Source organism: Scleropages formosus, chromosome 8 (genome assembly GCF_900964775.1).
Source record: "Scleropages formosus chromosome 8, fSclFor1.1, whole genome shotgun sequence".
Taxonomy (NCBI): Eukaryota; Metazoa; Chordata; class Actinopteri; order Osteoglossiformes; family Osteoglossidae; genus Scleropages; species Scleropages formosus.
In genome coordinates this window covers 23,337,476-23,358,396 of record NC_041813.1, presented here as the reverse complement: position 1 = coordinate 23,358,396, position 20,921 = coordinate 23,337,476, and the positions used below count along the sequence as shown (strand labels likewise).

Genomic DNA, 20,921 nt, shown 5'->3' with positions numbered 1-20,921 from the left:
CTCCAGGAGTTTGCCTTGTGCAATCACCGAATACAAGCACACATGATGGGACGGTGAGCCGCTGTGCATTCGGCGCAGTAAACGGAGGGTGTGCGTTCAGTACTCGTCCTGGGATACGTAATTTGCAGATGCTACACGACAAAGCTGATACAATATACACCTTTAACGGTGTGTACACATGTACATCTCCAGTGTTAGAGAAGTCTTACTGCAATATGTGTGTGTGTGTGTGTGTGTGTTTGGGGCGTACAGAAATGATGAATCATTTTCCACCATGGGATCATTTTTCCCCCTCTGACGAAGGGATGGTGCGTGTGGACAGCGCTGATGGTCCATCGCTGGAAAACAAGTTATCTGAAACAGGCGCCAGGAAGCCGAATGGGAAAGACAGGAGGGAAGCGTAAAGGAGCAGTCAGTCACTCCGTTATCTTAGAATGGTGCAGCTTACGGACAAATGGAAAAAGTGCCGTGCGGGTATTTACTGTGCGAACCAAGACAGGTTTTGCGAGAATGTGGAATTTTTTTTAAAACTGTGTTTACATGTGTTTTTTAGGTAAAATGCACTGCGTTGTTCCAACGGGTGCACCGTCGAGTCTACATCTGACATCTGTTCATCATAGCAGACTCTTTTCTCCGAAGCGACGTACATCTCGCTGAAAAATACAATGAGCGCATTACGTTATTTACTCTAATGTCCTCAAGTGACTCTATGAAGACTGCTCACAGAAACGTCAAGGCGATGATGGAGTCGTGCTTTTCTTGTACCTCAGTTCGTATTTACGGGAATGACCGTTACTTAGTCCTCCGCTTGCCATTATATATATACGTATCTGATGTATAACTGCTAACATCTGGCTTCGGTTATCACTTCCACAACTGATCTGAATCCGTTTAGTCGAACGGCCTCCAGAAATAAATGATCCATGGAAGTCGAGCATTTTTCAGTTATCCTATTTACACCTGGGGGCGTGGTGGTGCAGTGGGTTGGACCACGGTCCTGCTCTCCGGTGGGTCTGGGGTTCAAATCCTGTCTGGGGTGCTTTGCGATGGACTGGCGTCCCGTCCTGGGTGTGTCCCCTTCCGCCCTGTGTTGCCGGGTTTGGCTCCGGCTCCTCGCGACCCCGTATGGGACAGGCGGTTCAGACTCTGTGTGTGTGTATTTACACGTGGGGGGCATGGTGGTGTAGTGGGTCTGGGGTTCAAGTCTGGTATGTGGTGTTTTGCAATGGACTGGTGTCCCGTTAGGCTCTGGCTCCCTGTGACCCTGCATGGGATAAGTGGTTTCAGACAACGTACGTGTGTGTGTGTGTGTGTGTGTGTGTGTGTGTATTTACATGTATTTTGCTCTTGCCACATGTGGTGATGCTGCAGAGTCCGGTTTTAAAAAGCAGGTTGAAAAATAGTAATTAATATGTTGTTTAACAAAAACAGTAACCAAGTTGGGACCTTATGGCATTGTCTTGTAGCCTCATTCTGTATCTACTGTATCTGCTGATGTGTGTCACAACCGTCCGTAGTCGTATCTTCAGTTTAGAGAGCAGCATAGAGTTTAGAAATGCCAGCACCGACCCAGCCTCCTGCCCATAAATATTTACATTTAACTTGGAGGCAGAGCGGTATAAAGTTTAGACCTAGGAGCCACCATGTCAGTACTTAGCATTTATGCACTTTTGTCCGTAAATGACGTGCTAAAAGAGAACAGCTGTGCAGCTTTGTGATGCATGAAACATGAGCTTGCGAGTCATATTCGTGTCTTGATCGAGAAGAGAAATATAACGACGGTAACACTAAAATGCTGCGACTTTATAGCTATAAAGTGCAGTTTGTGAAAGGCTGTCACTTGAAACGCAAGACTTTTCACGCGCTTGCCATTTCCTGCCTTCCCACGCCGAGGGATGGGAGCAGAGACCGGACTCACACTTGCGGGCAGATCTGCGAATTTATCTTATTTTGTAACGGGTGGCGTATCGTCTTCAGCGTGGTCAAACAACGGGCTGGGCCACTAGGTGGAACCTATTTCGACAGAGTACGTACAGTACATGGAGTGTGTATAAGTGCTGCTTGAAAGAATCTGAACCCTAATGGTTATTATTCCTCTGTAAAATATTAGAATAAACTTATCAAATGAGTGGTTATGATCTACACACCTGATTCTACTTACCTGCTTGGTTTAACCAATGCATCTTCGCTTACTTTTGCACCTGCGCCACACCTGTTTTTCCTCCCACATGCATGATTTCCTCTAAACCAACATATGGAATTGGTAATTACACCCCTATTATGACAGATGATTGCAAAAACAGTTCACATCCTTTAAAGTGGCACTGTACCGCATGTGTGTATGTACTGTATATGTGCACTATATATAAAGTATTAGTCCTAATTATTAATGTTTGTGGCATTATCTTGAACATGTATTAATTTTACATTTATCTGACATTTTTCGCCGAAGCAACATACAATTATTCACCCGTTCATGCAGCTGGGTAATTTTTACTGGCGCAATTTACGGTAATTACCTTGTTCAAGGGCCCTACAGCAGGAGATGACATTCAAACCTGCAACCTTTGGGTTCAAAGACAGCACCTCTAACCACTAAGCTACCAGATGTCCTCAGCTTTTTTAAAACTGTGCGATGTCTAGTTGTACGTATGTAACTTATGTTTGTTAAAATCAATATTTCTTATGCTGCCACGCACTACTGTGATGATGGCTGGTCTATATCTGTTCCACAGACCATTCAGAGTTGATTAAAACCCACTCAGTAATCACCTGGTATTGTCTGAATTTGATGAAAACTTCAGTAACCTTTAGAAACAAAAGATATTGTGTTTATTAGTCCGCCTGGCTGCCACCAGTTCAGAGTAATGTGAGCACCATGTTGGTACACGGTATCCATTGTTGCTAAGCATGCGGTTTCCCCTGATAAATCAGAGCTTCTCATTTACATGTCACACCTATTCACAGGTTCTTTGACAAAAAATTCTACTGGTTGATACATTAGAACAATTAATTTCCTAACCCTGGGTTTGGTTACCGATACAATCAATGTGTTCTAAAAATGAATTACTTCTTTTTTTTATTATTATTATTATTAACCACTGAATTTTTTTCCAATGTGTGTGTTTAACATATTATTTTATGCAGAACACAAAAAAACTTCAAGATCTTTTAAGGAAACATGAGTTCTTGTCAACAGAAGTACCGCAAAATCGATATAAATCTCCATAAAGTATCTCGGGAATGTAAAGACACACAGGATATAATAACCTCTTAATTATTCATAATAATGTAAGAGCACAGCTCTTACCTGACTGGATTTTCTTCTTTACATGTCACGTTCACAGTTCCAGGCACAGTGTGCACGCCAGAACTTTACAGTAAGGTATTCAAAGAATTAGAAACTAGGCAGGCTGGTCACCACCTAGCTACCTAATTATGGGCACAGCAGATTATTTCACTCATCTGCAGAACGTAGCTGTGGTCCTGCACTCAAAAATTCTGCTCAGTTTGACTGTAGCTGAACACACAAGTGGATCAGAAAATGCCTCTTTGTGGAGACCTGCCCCTGTGCCCTTGGGTTGCATTATCGGTGCAATAATGACATCCCGGACATATTCTGCTCCGTGGAAGCGACCGGCAGCCTGCTCTTTTAGCGTGTGGCCCAGGAAGCACAGTATAGCCCAGGGGATATCAATCTCACACACACATTAGACGCACCGCGGGCAGTTCAGTGTCCAGCACACCTGAGGAGCGGGTCAGGAAATTTGATCCACGAATAGAAAGAAGAAATCCCTAAAATGATGGAAACTTTGAACATAAAAGGCTGTCCTCATTCAAATAAAGCCTTCAGCAAAGCTACTTTCTGGGTCAATAAGTTTCTGAACCGGTAACTTTGGGTCTCCCCAAGTTTCCTAAAATTTATCATGTACGTCGGACCCATTTCAAAGCCAACGATGTCAGTCACTGCTTCTGCTTTACCTGCTGGTGAGGATAATGATTTGCATATAATTTGCATACATTGCATAAGATATCATTGACTTTGTGCGGCTTGCAGAATTCTGCGGTGCACCTTCTCATTTTGCTATCTGTGCTGCCCGGCAATGTGTGATAGGAATGCCGTCATCCCGTGCGGCCTTTCAGGCGAGCGGCTCAAAAGGTGCGCGAGTCTCACCCAGTGAAGTTTCTCGTGCGGTCACCTGCCATCATATGACTTTGACCTTTCTGAACTTCGCATACATAGGACACCATCAGCTTGTGCTCCACTAAAGAGCACGCCTGAAAACACGTGGCAAAAACTATACACATACTACAGTACGAAAGAAACGGGAGGTGGTGCGGCTGCCAGCTTTGGACTTGAAGGACCCAGGTAGCAGTACCCTTGAGCAAGGTACTTACACTGAATTGATACAGTAAGTGTTAACAATCTGTAAACAGATAAATCAGTGCAAGTTACTTCAAAGAAAATTGTCAGTAAAATGAATTTATGGAAATTATGTAGAACTCCCAGGAGTGGTGAGCAGAGATGAATGAGAGAATGAACCAGAGGTTCATCTTTCTCCCTTGATATTGGTTGGGAGTTTTTTGTTTTCCTTTCCTCCGTGCCCAGATCGCTTACTTTATAGCTGAACTGGTTAGTATAGTTCTTCGCCATCAAATGTATCGCTAACCTTTTATCTGTAGGCTTACTTTATATCTGCTGTATCTATTACAACTGACTTTTGAGAGCCCTCTATAAAAAAGAAAATCAAGTTTAATTCAGATGAATTGTGTTTACAATGAAAGGTCCTCATTGTGGGCTTCAAAGACATTTTTTAGGAAAGACTAAACATTTCGTGCGTTTGTCGATTGTAGAATACCAAGTGATGTATACTCGTATGTCGGATATGTACCCTTCAGAATCATTGCATTTCCAGTAAATCCCAAAAAAGCAAACCGGGTAACAGGTCTTCTCGATAGTCTGAACAAAACAACTGCCCAAGCTCTGTCTGATCCTGCGGTGTTCATTATTTCGCATGTGCGCGCACACCCTTTCTCCACATGACAAGGCAAAAACAAACCGCTGAGCTCAAAATAAAGCCCTTTTCAGCTGGAAACACTTCCGCACTTCCCTGTGAATGTGCCTCGGAAATTAGCGTTTCACAGCTGGCGCGAGATCCTAAAGCGTCCTAATTTGTATCTTTCAATAAGGTGAGCGTTCAGGCTGAAAAACGACATTTCTCATGCGCTACACCAGGAGAAAAAATCTAAGAAAGGGTTCTATTGAATCATGCTGTTCAGGTGTAATGGATGCCATCTTTTTTAATTTTCTTTAAATGTATTTTTTATTATGTATAAATAATAATAAAAATACACACACACACATTTTCGGAACCGCTTGTCCCACATGGGGTCGCAGGGAACCAGAGCCAACCCAGTAACACAGGGCGTAAGGCCGGAGGGGGAGGGGACACAACCAGGACGGGACGCCAGTCCATCGCAAGGCACCCCAAGCGGGACTCGAACCCCAGACCCACCGGAGAGCAGGACTGTGGTCCAACCCACTGCGCCACTGCGCCACCGCACCCCCCCCCCCCCCATCTATAATAAAAATAATAAATTAAAAAATAAATTAATTTAATATTTGGTAAAAACATAATGTCAAAAGTGACATGTAACAGTTTACCTGAGACTGTATTAACATACTGTTATTGCTGAGATATTCCAGTGAACATCCCCTTTGCAAGATGTCATTTTTCATTGAAAAATATAATGTTTCTGAAAATGAATAATCTTGCACTTTGAACATTTAGAAAAAGAGACGGAGAAATCTTTTACTCAAGCCGAGCCACCCGGGTAGGAAAAGACAAATTTTCTCGTTCGTCTCGGGCTCCTCTGCACGTCGACTGGGTGAGACGTGTCCATTGAATAAATGAGGTAAAGACCCCTCTCTGCAGTGCGTTACTTCCTTTGCAGTGGTAAACAGAGCCTTAACTGACAGCGTGCGTGGCGCATCAAGGGACGCATGTTTTATTGAAGAGCAGATCAACTTCCACGTGTTGAAGGCCATTTCAAACTCGACTCTGTTGTTTTTCATACGGATGATAATCATCGCCGTCCATCTCTCCTGGAAGCTGCAAAACGTTATGCTTTCATCTCCTATTATATTTTCAGGACACTGTAAACCACACAACTTCTGCATGGAAGTAGTACACAATACTTTAAGAGATGTTGCTCCTGATGAAGTTATGGAATGTAGGCTCGTTACTCTTACGCATGCGGCAAAGAAACGTATCTCAGATATTTGCTCCGCATCAGAAGTTCCTTCTGCACTTCGGTGGTCGAGCCAAGTATTTAATGTTCTTCCGCTAGAGGTGTGAACTCTTGAAAGTCTTCGTTCATATGATCCTTTTTGAAGATTTGTTCATCATCTTGACACTTTTTAGTGCTGCATGACCAACCCAATAAATATTATGAACTCTTGCCCTCATATGTATTTGCATTTCCAAAATATGTTGTTGTGACAGTTTTGTCCTGTTCTGTTAGAAAATAAAAAATAAAAATGACCTCTTATGCTTCGAGGGGGGTGCGGTGGTGCAGTGGGTTTGACCAGGTCCTCTTCTCCGGGGGGGCTGGGGTTCGAGTCCCGCTTGGGGTGCCTTGTGATGGACTGGCGTCCCGTCCTGGGTGTGTCCCCTCCCCCTCCGCCCTTATGCCCTGTGTTACCGGGTAGGCTCCGGTTCCCTGCGACCCCGTATGGGACAAGCGGTTCCGAAAATGTGTGTGTGTATTTTAGATGAGGGGTTATGCCAAGTACTGTCTTGTGTCTGTTCCTGGTTCTTAATTATTGCTCTTTTGTCCCATGGAGGATAACAATCTTGTCATATATTGGAGTATTTTACCACTATTCCAGGTTCTTTTCAGTGACTATAGAACATCTAAAAGCTGGAATGTGGATCTATAAACATGGATTGTGCAAAGCAGCAGGAGTGAAAAATTTAACTTCAGAAATGTTGACATCACTGACCTGTCACTACATCATTACTAGATCACCACACTGTATTGCTCAAATACACTGGCTGATGTGCCCAAACTGTGCTCCACCTATGAAGAAAGTACCGAAAAAGTGTGTGTGTGTGAGCAAATGGAAACTGATCACGGTTAAGAAGAAGCCTTGAGCCGAAGCCCTCTGCCCCGTGTCGAAACACACTGGGCCTTCAGTGACGTACCTGTCATTCAGGTGTGAAAGGTAGCGCTCAGAGCTCCAAGCTTCTCATGAACTTTCTCAAGAGCGTAAAAAAAAAAAAAAAAAAACTAAATGAGACTAGACAACACGCAGAACAGTTGACAGTTTATTCATAGTCTTTCTGAAGTTCGCAGAAGACATACCATTTGCTCCTTTAAAAATAAACTTGTATGCACATAATTTATTATTGACATCTTAATACATTACGGTGTTTCTTTTGCACAGCAAAGATAATATATTTCTGAAGACTTTCCGGGAGAATGAGAAGATGTACAAAACAGTCGATTACATTACACACACATTTCACAACAGTGCAAATAATAATAATAATAATAATAATAATAATAATAATAATAATAATAATAATAGAAAATATCCCTCTACTGGATGGTAAGGACAGCACTGCACTGATTAGAAGGTGCTCTCCTTAGGACTGGTCGTTGCAGGATTTGGCATCTTCTCCCCGGATACACACCGGGGTGTTTACCGCGCCATTACACTGGAATTCCCCGATTCCGCACACTTTCCTCTTCCACACTCACGATAAGCTAATGAACGAACGGCAAAGCCTCAGCAACTTGGATGGGCTCTTCCGCTCCTCTTCTACTGTTGTTGCTTGTATGGAGATGTTTACGTCTATGTTTCGATCTGTTGCCGTTTTTGTTCTACTTGCAGTTTGTTGACATTTTTGTTGCCATTTTTTGTTTGTTGTTGTTTGTGGCTTTCCAGGCCTGGTGTCCCTGGTTCAAAAAAAAAAAAAAAAAAAAAAAACCCTAATCCATTATCTCCTAGGGTTTGTACTGCTGTGCCCCCCAGACTTTGGCAGCACACATTCACATGCCAGTGGTTCGAACCGGGCACAACAGCAGCACGGGCTGGGCGCCACGTCACGGTGATGGGCCCAGAAGGGCCAGCTAAGGCACGGAGCCCAGTTTGCGGCAACTTCGACGCGTCGCTGGGGACGCTCAGCCCATTTCCTGCACCGGGCCGTCCTCCGGGGTACTCGGGGCCTCCTGGGGCCCGTCGGCAGATGACTCGCTGCTCGTGCTCTCGCCGGACAGCAGCCGGGTGACCCCGAGGTCGGCCCTGAGCGCGCGCACGTCGTTGCCGATGCTCATCTCCGCCAGGTCACCGATGAGTCGGTCGAGACCCTGGCCGGCGTCCTCCGGGACGCCTCCGCCGCCCAGCAAGTCCTCGTACTCGAAGTGCGCGGCCCTCTCCTCCTGCTCCTCGCCGAGCAGGTCCTCGGTGATGGAACCCAGCTTGGGGGCGCTGCGGCTGCGCTCCACCGGCGGCTTGTAGCAGCACTGCCCGTTGAGGAGCAGCAGCTTGCGCAGGGGCGCCACGGGCACCGTGCCCTCGCCCACGAGCTGCTGCTGCTGGTGCCGGGCGTCCTCCCGCCGCTTGAGCCGCTTGAACTCGGCGAGCGCCGCCGCCGACGTCTGGTACAGCAGCAGCGCCATGGCCTTGGCCTTCTCCGGCTTGGACGCCAGCACGGCGTGGCAGCGCAGCATCACCGCCTTGTGCTTCAGCTCGTGCCGGTAGATCCAGGCGAAGACGCGGGGCAGGCGCGGGTCCGCCACGCAGTACGTGATGCGGTGCAGCAGGTAGAGGTGGCCGGGCCGGCGCGCCTTGTCGTCCGCGTGCACCATGCGGATGCCCTGCGCGCTCACCGTCAGCTTCATCTTGGTGCCGCTCCTGGCCATGTCGCTGCGGCTCCAGATCTTGCTGACGGCCGCGTCCGTGCAGCCGTCGCCCTTGGACTGGATCGTGGTGGCGTTGCCCAGGTACAGCACCGTGTACGTGGGGTCCTCGCCCGTGATCTGCACCTTCTTCCTGCGCGAGCGGAACACGCTGCCCACGCGCCAGAGGGCGCTCTCGGGGCACGAGCGCGCCAGGGAGCTGAGCGCGGAGTAGCTGAGGCTCGCCGAGTAGCCCTTCTGCTTGGCGCGCTGGTCCTCCTCGATGAGCTCGAACTTGCTCCTCTTCCACGGCAGCATCGTGAACTGGCCGTTACCGCCGCCGGACCGTTTTATTCGCGTTTCTACCGGCTGCGCTCCCGCTCCCGCTGCCGCATCCGCATCCCTGAGCGCTGCGCGCACGGCGCTCCGCTCCGCTCGCCTCCGTTTCGTTTCCCCCTCCCTGTGCGGTAGTCGAGTCCGCGCACAGCCGACGGACCCATTATAAATAGTCGCCGGGTCAAACCATTCGATGCGCTTCGCGGGGGGAACCGGGGGGGCGGACGGACGTGGGACAAGCCGAGCTTTTTCTGAAAAGCGCTGTCCGGAGAGAGCGGCTCTCGTCTGCGCCTCTTATTTTCTTTCGCGTTCTCTCCACTTCTGCGGCCGTTCTTGCCTCTTCTTACTATACAGATGTGAAAACGTGACGGACCATTAGCTGTTTTACATAGAAATAAAAAAAGCGCGCGCGAGTTCTCGCAGGACGTTGAAATCCCTAAATGTGTTTGAATACACGTGACAGGAGGTGTGATAATATTTGTTGAATATTCAACATTTGAATAGGGGGTGCGGTGGCGCAGTGGGTTGGACCACAGTCCTCCTCTCCGGTGGGTCTGGGGTTCGAGTCCCGCTTGGGGTGCCTTGCGACGGACTGGCGTCCCGTCCTGGGTGTGTCCCCTCCCCCTCCGGCCTTACGCCCTCTGTTGCCGGGTAGGCTCCGGTTCCCCGTGACCCTGTATGGGACAAGCGGTTCTGAAAATGTGTGTGTGTGTGTGTGTGTGTGTGTGTGTGTGTGTGTGTGTTCAACATTTGTTTGCGCCACGTGGTGTTTGTTTTTTTTTTTTTTTTTTTGTCTGGACTGGACTACACTAATTGAACTAAAGCTATGTAAAACGTGAAAAAAACAAGTAAACCGGATAAATTCAAGTTTAAAAGCGCAAGTTCTCGCAGCACGTTCCGATCCAGTGGCCCGCAGTTTCGTGTCCCCGACACGTATCATTTACTGTTTTGCAGCTCATATTTTGTCATATTAATAATCCGATACCGTTAAAGTAGCGTCACCAGGCAAGTACAGATTAGCACATGCGAGGAATCTGATGTGGTCGAGCTCCTTCACATCCAGCATACAGAACAAGAGCGTTACGACCCATATCGTAAGACGTTTCGAAGAAGCACGTTCCGTGAATAAATATGAAATAATAATACACCGAGGGAGAGTACAGTACGATTACCTGCGGGGTTGCTTATGAAGATCGAAGTAAAAAGCATACATGGACATACAAAGCAGCTGGATTTGAAATAAAATATAATCAATATATCTGTTTGTATCTGTATGTCTCTGTTTATATAATCAATATATAAACAGAGAGGATTCCGCGTCGAATTCAGGTTGAGATTAACGAGCGCAGGGTTCCCTTTCTATAACGTGATACACAGTATAGCGTGATTGAGCCCGTTCTGTACAAATATGGTTCCGTGTCGCCATCTGCTGGCGGCACAGCGCAACAGCGCGCGTCGTTACGTGTTCAACACACCGTATTCAGGAAGTCATTTTCCTGATTTATTTTTTCTTTTCGAAATGACCTCCACTGTTAAATAAAACAACTGTATATGTATATATCAATTAAAGTTATATAAAATGTTGAGCACAGTTATTTTCGAATCATTACTGACCTTTCGAACTGGTTTTGAGGCTACTTCAGTATCTGAAAAGGTATAAGTAGCTTATTTAAATGGAATTTTAAAATCTGCTTTTGGAGAATGTATTTCTGTACTAACGGACATTTCTGGATTGTATCTATCATTGTAAAAAAGTTACACACTTTACCAGACTTTTTCCACAAACAATTTATCGGGTATATGTTTGTGTTGTACAAGGCTTTTAAAATGAGCATAATGTGTAAATTGTATCACTGTTGATCGAGTAACCGACCAAATATTTTCACATGGATCAAGAACCAGGATGAGAGAACGCTTGGCACGTGGGGGACGCTTTCAGCTCGCGGAGCTATTTCACAATAGCACTTGTTTCACTCGGATGTTTTAGGCAGACGCAGAACGTACCATTGATGCGGCCCAATTGAACGCTGACGTTTTCGAGTTGAGAATTGTTACAGGGAGGAAGAAGTTCCGTGATTACGGTTTTTTGTGGAACAGTAAAACTTAGTATATTATAATATTTATATATTTACGCGTATATCATATTTATATATATTTACGTTTCTGGTCCAGGCTGAGATGCGAGTGGTAGGTTCGGTGTCCCTTCATTATCCTTCCGAGCGACAACGAGCTCCGCGTGCTGCGTATTTTTTCACACTCCGTTCTAGGTGCTTGAAAAGGGTTCGAAACAGCGAAGAGGCCGAAGCATAAGATGGGGAAAAAGAAGTGTGGCGGCGGTGGAACCGGGTTGGGGAGGACTTTGATAAAGGAGAGACTCCAAGCTGGTCGCGGTGGCAGACGGGCAGATTCCTGGGTAAACAAACAGTGCCGTTTCAGACTCAGACTGTGTGTGCGAATCATGCCATCATGATCATGGCCTCTCAAGTTACACAGTTTGTGTTTATTATTATTACACAGGATAATTATTATATGTAAAATTTATATTACATATATAACACTATTGTGAGCTTTATGTATGTGTAATATAAATATATATGTAACGTAAAGGTGTATATAGTATCATGTCGTGTGTCTCTTTCATTAGCGGAGGCTCTCGTCAGGTTTTCTCACTCAGGGTACTTAGTTGTAATTGTGTAAAATTGAACAGGAATAATGGAATAATTGTTTCTTTCTTAAATATTAAATACCGCTTTAACGATTATCTTTTCGTTGGTTTGACTTTTTAAATCCACTAACGTTAAGTCTTCCGCAACTTTTCCTTCCAGACAGACTTTGCTGCTGTTGTTGTGGATCATGTCATTCCTCTGGGAGATGTTTATGTTGTTGTTGTTGTTATTGTTATGGTCTTCTAAATTTAATATAGTGTTTTTCTTCTATATATATGTTGTGTATATAACAGTGTTAGTGGTTATGGCTTTGGACCCCCAAAGGCTGCGGGTTCGATCCCCACCTCTGGCTGCAGGTACCTTCCCTAGAATTGCTCCCGCAGTTAAATTTCCCAGCTGTATAAATTGGTAAATAGTTGTAAGTACATTAACATGGTGGTAAGTTTCTTTGGAGGAAAGCGTTGGCTAAAGGAATAAATGTAAATGATCACCTCACAACTTCCTCTGGATCCCCGTGTCGATCGCCATCAAACTTTTGGTGGGGAGGGTTCGTTTTTTTCCCCGCTCTCAAAATAAAAGAACTGGATCCCTGTTCAGTGAGAGGGTGACCCTCTTGCTTATGTTATGTCTCCTTGGAGGAGTCGTGTTTGGACCCCGCCATTTAAATTTTTTGTCGTAAAACAGAGTAAGAAACGTTTCTCAGTTTAAATTCAGGTTTTACCCATCTAAAATGAGCTGCTGCAACAAGCTGCCACTTGACTGGTGCCATAATATAATAAACATAATTTCCCTTGTGGGATCAATAAAGTATCTATCTGTCTATCTATCTAAAAGCTTTCTTTTGAAGGCCAAAAGAAACGTTGAAACGCACCGGTCTTGCTGTGACAGCTGTTCTGAAACTGTTCTACACCTCTGTACACACTGCTGTTTCTGGAGTGTGCGATCGGGAGACGAATCTCAGCTCTTCGGTGGAGATTTATGAAATGCTTTTTCTTAATTGTTGAAAGATGAACTGCTTGGGCCTTGGTGGGAAGAGAGACAAAGAATACTATTTGATTAATCTTATTTTAATTGCAAAATATTATAGTAATAGAAAGAAGAATATTTCTGTGACTATAATGTTTAATAAGAGGCAAGAAACCTGTTTTTATTGTGTTTCATGCCGGAATGAAGCAGTATATTAATCCTGTTTTTGACCTCCAAAAGCTGTTAAGCCCAAAACCCCATTGATTTGTGCATTAATTTCTGGTTTTTCTATTTAGTTTTTGTTCCCCTGGTATGTATACTATTTTGTTATTTGTTTCTGTTTATTTATTTGTCCTGCTTTGGCAGTTATTTCAGTTTTTTTCTTGCTTTGCATGTGTATGTTTAAGAATGGATCATTGAAACAAACTGCTTAAGGCCAATTTTGTGTGGTGTTTGACAGCTACACACGAGCGAGCTGCAGGATGACTCCGACTGGGCCCGTCTGAACTTGCAGTCGGTTACAGAGCAGAGCTCTCTGGACGAGTTCCTGAGCACAGCCGCGCTCGCAGGCACCGAGTTCGCCGCAGGTGAGGTAATCAGCAATGTCACAAACAACATGCGTGTTCCTGCACACGTGAGCAGGGTTTCTGAATGCAGGTCCTTTTGTTTCATATTGTATTGCAGAAAAGCTCAACATCAAGTTTGTAGCAGCCGAAGCCCGGGCAGGACTGCTGAGCGCGGAGGAGAAGGAGAGGCTGCAGAACCTGCACGAGGAAAACAAGCGCTTCCTCAGGATACCAAGGAGGTTGTAATACAGCTATATCATAATTTAACAACGCGATAACTCAATTGTACGGCCATATCATATAATAAAACACAATAATGCGGCAATATCTTAATACAGGTGTCCTTTGCATAACCAGTGCAATTTATTCCTTGAGGTCTGCTCGTAAAGAGAATTCCCATGAAAAGAACTCTTTGTTACCGTTAAATTGGCAAACTGTTTTCCTGAGGTACAAAAGGATCACCCTTATTTTCCACCAAAAATGCAAAATTCCTGCTTTTCAAGAACTGAGGAAATTTCAATCAAAATCAAGTCTGGAACATCAGAGCTGCTCTGGACTCTTTTAAATCCAGGCATAAAACCCACATGTGCAGTGTTGCTTATATGAGTACACAACTATGTCACGCCAGGATCTTTTAGGGAACAGGGTGGAAGACAGACTCTTGTGACACAGGAGAAACAGTGCTTTTATTGGTGGTATTTACAGAAAGGTTGACTGTTCAGGGATGTGGAGAGTGAGGGACTTCATATGGGGAGTGGCAGGTCAGTGAGTTCTCCCTGGCAGGGACATGCCCTCTGCTCTCTTTCTCCAGGGTCCTCTCCTTCTTCCAGGAAGATAAGTGAGAGATTGGAAACTAGAAGGCCACAGGTTCTTGGTTTTGGCCCCAGTGTGGTGAAATGAGATCCCTCTGAGCTGTTGAATTCCCCTTAACATTGAAGGCATTTACATTTAGCAGATGCTTTTGTCCAAAGCAACTTACAAGGGATATTATGTAGTGTTATCAGCACACACACCTTATTCACCAAGGTGACTTACGCTGCTAGATACCCTACTTACAAAGAGTCACTCATCCATACATCAGAGGAACACACTCTCTGTAACTCACACAGTGTGGGGAACCTGAACAGCATGTCTTTGGAGTGTGGGAGGAAACCAGAGCATCCAGAGGAAACCCACACCGGGAGAACATGCAAACTCCACGCAGACTGAGCAGGGATCGAACCCACATTTTCTCATACCACCCAGGTGCTGTGAGATAGCAGTGCTACTCGCTGTGCCACCATGCCACCCGTGGGTTTTAGACCCATGTCTTTCAGATCTGTTTCTCTCATAACTGCTCCAAAAACCCCATCTCTCAAGATGACCATTTCAGTTCTACTTGCAGCTATTCACATAACGTGTGCCAACAAAAATGCTGGTGTTTAACACACTGACTACTTTCACATCAGCTGTCTGCATGTAGAATGGAGAAATGTTTTTTTTCTTTTTTCTTTTTTTTTTTTTTTAAAAAACACTGAGCTGTACGTCACTTTGGAGAAAAGCATCTGCCAAATAAATAATTGTAAGCGTAAGGTATCTGTGTGCCTGGGGAACGCAGGTGCGGATAGAAAGCAGGTGGAGGCTGAGCAGAGTCATACAAAAGACAGCAGGGAGAGACGAGGGACGAGCTGTGCAGCGCAGTTCCACCTGTGGTGTGCACTTCCTTGTATGTAGCACACGTGTGCTCAAGTGAGGAATTGTTCTTATGGTCCTTGTGTTCCAGGCCACACTGGGATGACGGCACCACCCCGGAAGCCCTTCAGCAGGCTGAACGGGACACCTTCTTGACATGGAGACGCGAACTGGCACGGTAAGCACTTATGCGGCAGCATGCAAGGAGCTTGTTGTCCTTTGAGTATTTACATATATGCATATATAAATGGGAACTTAACACTGTGCTGTCTCGCCCATCTCTTAGGCTCGAAGAGGAGCAGAAGCTGATTCTTACCCCCTATGAACGGAATCTTGATTTTTGGAGACAGCTGTGGAGAGTTATTGAGAGGAGGTGGGATCAGTGGAGACACTCCATCTGGGCAAGAATTGTGACCGCAGTTTTCCATTCTATTTATTTTTTTCCTGAGTTCTATTCTCAATAGTAACCCAGAGTGCTGGACTATTGGGCACAAATCCCAAATAGAAATAAAAGCAGTGATAGTGGTGGAAACTATAACTAAGTAATCAACTGGGAGCTGAAGAGAGGAAAAGGAAAAAAAAATTCCTATCCATGAGGAGAGGAGAAAAAAGTAAACCTTGGGGGTCCAAGTACCTGCAGCTGCCCACCCCTCCAGTTTTTTTTTTTTTTTTTATTGTCTTGAACTTTTCTGTTTCCCCTTAGCTTAGGACATGCAATCGGTATCATGTTGTGACATTTGGTTTTTGTCTCTTCCAGCGATGTTGTGGTTCAGATTGTTGATGCCAGGAACCCCTTGCTGTTTCGCTGCCCAGACTTAGTAAGTGCTTTTCTAGGAGCCTGTAAATTTGATGCACCACAGTAATTGGGCCGTTGTGCGTGGTGTACTCGAGTTTGATTTGTACCCCTCTGCTCAGGAAAGCTACGTAAAGGAGGTGTCTCCAGACAAAGAGAACATGCTTTTGCTGAACAAGGCTGACCTGCTGACCAGGGAGCAGCGTCACATTTGGGCCAAGCACTTTGAGAGGGAGGGCATCAGAGCTGCATTCTGGTCGGCCCTGGCAGAGAACAAACGGCTGGAAGCGGAGGACAAGGTGCCTGTCACCTAGATGTCGTGATGAATATTATTTGATCATATGATGGCAGAAGTAAATCTTTCACTGGAGACTTCCCAATACAGTTTTTGTATGACAATGATCGGAATTCTAACATTGATGTGGCCAGCGGGCAGCATAGTGGTCAGAGCCGTCACCTTCCGCTCAAAGGATCCAGGGTCAAATCCTACTGTATTACCCATCATCAAGGTACATGCCTTGAATTGATACGGTAAAAATTACTCAGTTGTATAATTGGGTAAGTAGTAAGTAACTTAGTATTCATACCTGACATTTAAGTGCCTTTGGAGGAAAGTGTCAGCTGAATGAATTAATAAATAGGCAACATTGAGGTCGTGTACCAAGAGTCAAATGCACAAGAAAGGATGTTTAACAGTTGATTGCTTCTCATCTCACATCTCAAATGGTGAACACTACTGGTTGGGTTTCACAGGGTGAGGAGCAGGAGGGGTACGAGGATGAGCTGGATGACAGCGAGGAGGAGACACCTCCAGACAAAGAGGTGACTGGCCATTTCACTGTGGGGGATGAGCAGCAGCAGGAGGAAGAGGGGGACGATGCATTGGAAGAAGGGGACGAGTTTGAGTCCTGCGTGGATGAGGAGGACTGGCAGACGTGCTCTGAAGGATCGGATGGCGAGGAGGCAGAGAAAGATGGCTCCTCACCTGCTGTCTTCCACAATACAAGTCGCCTGCTGCGCAGAGACGAGCTGCTGAACGTGTTCAGGGCAGCACACACGGGACGCACGTTGAAAGAGGGCCAAATCACCGTGGGACTGGTGAGTGCTTACTGCCACGGAAATAAAATGTTACCATAACATACTGGGTGAAGTCAAAAACGCATATAGACTCCTATTTGACTTTTTCATGGTGCAAATGCAGGACTGATTAATTTTCTTGTAATAGGTGGGGTATCCTAACGTTGGGAAAAGTTCCACCATCAACACTATCCTTAGGAATAAGAAAGTTTCAGTTTCAGCTACTCCTGGACACACTAAGCACTTTCAGGTATTTTTTTCTTTTATGGACTCTAGAAATAGTTTAGATTCCTGCAGTTACTTTTGATTATTTAGATTGTAATTTTCAGTAACTTTTTCCAGTGTGCCTTAATTTGCTTTATTCAAGAAAATTTAGTTTGGAACGTGTTTCCAAACTGACGTATGTGGTTCGTCAAGTGTTCCTTTATGCTCTAAACTTTCTATACAGATTTTACTGAGTAATGTTCAGTTCTTAATATTGCCTTTGGGCACTCAGCATTTTTTGACATTTATTTCAGTGAGTTTCAAAAATGTATGAAAATAGTCCCCTATCAATCACTGTTGATGTTCTGGTGGCTTCTGTAGTTATTGTTGCTTGTTTTGTGTCTCTTTTGCACTTGCTCTTACGTTAATTGTTCCCAAGAAACCTTTTGAAGAAGTGACCAATATGAAAATAAATCAATTCAAATATTGTTGTCAGACTTTGTTTGTGGAACCAGGCTTGTGTCTGTGCGACTGCCCTGGCTTGGTCATGCCATCCTTCGTGTCCACTAAAGCTGAGATGATCTGCAATGGGATATTACCCATCGACCAGATGAGGGATCATGTGCCTGCAGTGTCTTTAATATCCTTTGCATGTCATGCATTGTTGATGTAGCTTTACAATATTTATTGTGCAAAATGGAAAATAGTCTGTTTTCCATATGTAAGTGATGTGAATTCCAAGAGCAGCAGTGAGTTTCATTGAAGTATTATAGTTTTAATCTACCAATCCCTGCATTAATTTGCTGACATAATGGCTGAAAGGAGTGATAGTTATTTTTTTCTTACTGTTCTGAAAAAAAATCAAAATGTTCACCGGAGGATCAAAATGTTCATATTTACGGTGGCAGTTAATGTTCATTGGCCGTTGGTCTTAAAATGCAAAAAAAAAAAAAAAAAAAATCCAAGCCGGCAGTATACCGAATAAGTCCTTTAAATTCCTGCCCTTTGAAATGTATTGAAAGGGAGGTGGACGCTTCTTTTCAGTTATTGTAGTTACGAGTGGTCGAGAGGCCCTTGACTGCATCACGTGTGCCAGACTATTCCTCGACAAATGCTCGAGGGCACCTATGGCATTAACATCATCCGGCCACGGGAGGACGAGGACCCCGAGAGGCCTCCCACTGCAGAGGAGCTACTCATGGCCTATGGATGTGAGTTAATCCAGTGTTCCCTCCTGGAACATTTATTTCTGCACTGTCTCAAAACAATTAACTCAATCCATGGTACAGTCAAACTTATTGCTCTCTCTCTGCAGAGAATTCAGTGTGGTCCTTTTCATAGCTGTTTTTGTGAGGGTTGTGTGACAACGTGCTTCTTTGAACATTCAGATATGAGGGGCTTCATGACTGCCCATGGACAACCTGACCAGTCTAGATCAGCTCGCTACATACTGAAGGATTATGTCAGTGTAAGTTAATTCTTTTCACTCTTCTGCATTGTTATACTCTTGTTATACTATTGGTACTGTTGTCATTGTCGATTTTCAGCAGGAGATTGAAAGCGAGTGTCGGACCTCGCTTCACTGCTTCCTCTTCTTTTGATTTTCAGGGTAAACTCCCGTACTGCCACCCTCCACCACACATTGATGCCAAAGATTTCCAGCCTCAACACAGCAAGTTTAAAAACCAGGAAGGAAATGTGGGGCAAGAGTTCTCCAAAACAGTAAATAAACAACACAAGGTTAAGAAGATTGAGAATGTGGTAGACAAACACTTTTTCCATCAGGTATTACATCCCCCCTTGTGCACGCTTCTCCTTTCGCTGTAATCAGAGAGAACCTTGGAGAAGACTCGAGAGTGTGTTGTCTTTCAGGAGAACGTTCGGGCGCTGACCAAGGGTGTCCAGTCGGTCATGGGCTACAAGCCAGGAAGTGGCCCGGCACCACAGGAGAGGTCTGGCCCTGAACAGCCAGCGGGGAAGCCCTGGAAGAAGCATGGCAACAGGAACAAAAAGGAGAAGGTCCGAAGGCTCACCAAACATCTTGACGCATAGTGGGACCGCAAGAACCTGTGTACTTACTGGACTTAGAGGCTGGAGAGGGAAGCAGTGCTCAGCAAGGAGAACACAATAAAAGAGGACAGTTTTTTCTGCATTGAATGTATTTTGACTTTTCTTGTTCCCAGTTTTTTTCTTATATACCTTATATTTTTTTGTAAATGTAATGTGCTAACATGTACAGTAAAAAAAAAATGAATATTTTGTAATTTCCAGAGGCAACATCAACTGCTGTAAAATATAAAACTAGAAGCTTGTGGTTCTTTGCAGTCAAATTATCGAAAGGACGGAGGTTCGCATTATCCATCACAGAAAAGGAATCAACTGTAGCAGGTGGTACATGGAGAGGTGGCATTTGAACATTTCTAATGAGCACATAGAGACAGCTGGTAGTGTAGCGGTGAAAGCTGCTGCCTTTGGATCCAAAGGTTGTGGGTTTGGATCCCATTTCCAGCTGTGGTGCCTTTGAGCAAGGTACTTACCCTCAATTGCTCCAGTATAATTACCCAGCTGTATAAATGGGTAAGTAATTGTAAGTTGCTTTAGGGGAAAATGTCAGCTAAATTAATAAATTTAAAAAATGATTACAAAGAAAAGGTTGTTCGAGGGAAGCTGATATTCTGATCTCAATTTTTTTCTGTAAAAACCATTTGAGCTATAATTATAAAGGTATCAAAATTAAAAATGATTCTTAACAGAATACTTTACCTTGTTAGGTTTTCAAACCAGAACCACCCAGCGCACACATGAGTTAATGCCTCAAAGTTTTGGTTTGAATTGTGAATATTTCTTTATTTAAAAACTAATCATGTCTGCTATGATTGTAGATATCAAATGGACAGATGCGATCAATAATAAGCAGCAAGTTCTGCATCTTAACTTGAGACTGTCTTGGATTTTCCCAATGCTTTATTATTATTATTATTATGATTATTACTAAGGCTAAATCTGGTCCCAATCTCTGAGCAGTTCTTGTGTATTGAGTAAATATCAAGATTAGAACGCATCTAAACTCAAGATTACTGCTTTACCAACTTCTTCGGAACATTCAATCATGCCCCTCGATGAAAGTACTGTCACAATCATGTATCTAGTTATTACTGTTGCATGAAAAGTCTTTTGTCCTTTTATGCAGCAGCTCTTGAGTCTTGAAATACATTGATTGTTGATGTGAGTGAGGCAACTGCGGAAACGTGAATAAACACAACTGCCATCATCTCCTTTCTATGATCCTGTATACTTTACACTTTATACTTGCTGTTTTTTTATTTTTTTATCCCACATCAGACATTTATGATTAGTCATCTATCGCCTATAGTATATTACGAACACAGACAGTTCTGAGAACAACGGCTTTTTTATCCATTTTTACGCTAAACAAGTTTGAACAAACTCGCCTTCAGGTATCCATCCTAGGCTACAGGCTACACGAACATGATATTAATAATTGCAACGCCTTTTTTTTGCATATTTGATATTCTAAGGTTCCAGGCAGTCTCGTTCGTTTCCAGTTCGGGAGTTAACGCAGAATAAATATAAACATAAGCTGAAGCGACGCGCGTCATTTTTTAAAAATGTTTCTTAGGCTTTCATGAATGAATCGATCGTATGTGTCTGTGAGATGCTTTAATAATTTAATAATACGCGCTTCGACTGTGCGCGCGGCTCTCCCAGCCGTCC

At 44.3% G+C, this 20,921-nt stretch overlaps 2 protein-coding genes across 2 annotated transcripts; one reads left to right on the top strand and one right to left on the bottom strand.

Annotated features, from left to right (window-relative positions):
• Positions 1 to 7,391: 7,391 nt before the first annotated feature.
• fam43a (family with sequence similarity 43 member A) lies at positions 7,392 to 9,529 on the bottom strand. Its single transcript, XM_029253944.1, has one exon. It carries the CDS (start codon positions 9,223 to 9,225, stop codon positions 8,191 to 8,193), a length of 1,035 nt encoding a protein of 344 aa, XP_029109777.1. The 5' UTR covers positions 9,226 to 9,529; the 3' UTR covers positions 7,392 to 8,190.
• A 1,918-nt stretch (positions 9,530 to 11,447) lies between these two features.
• On the top strand, positions 11,448 to 19,674 carry lsg1 (large 60S subunit nuclear export GTPase 1). The gene is made up of 14 exons (XM_018756958.2): positions 11,448 to 11,656; positions 13,336 to 13,462; positions 13,560 to 13,680; positions 15,204 to 15,290; positions 15,399 to 15,485; positions 15,870 to 15,930; positions 16,028 to 16,204; positions 16,659 to 17,003; positions 17,131 to 17,232; positions 17,683 to 17,826; positions 18,274 to 18,397; positions 18,575 to 18,654; positions 18,795 to 18,971; positions 19,059 to 19,674. Exons 1-14 carry the CDS (start codon positions 11,555 to 11,557, stop codon positions 19,236 to 19,238), a joined length of 1,914 nt encoding a protein of 637 aa, XP_018612474.2. The 5' UTR covers positions 11,448 to 11,554; the 3' UTR covers positions 19,239 to 19,674.
• The last annotated feature ends 1,247 nt before the right edge of the window (positions 19,675 to 20,921 follow it).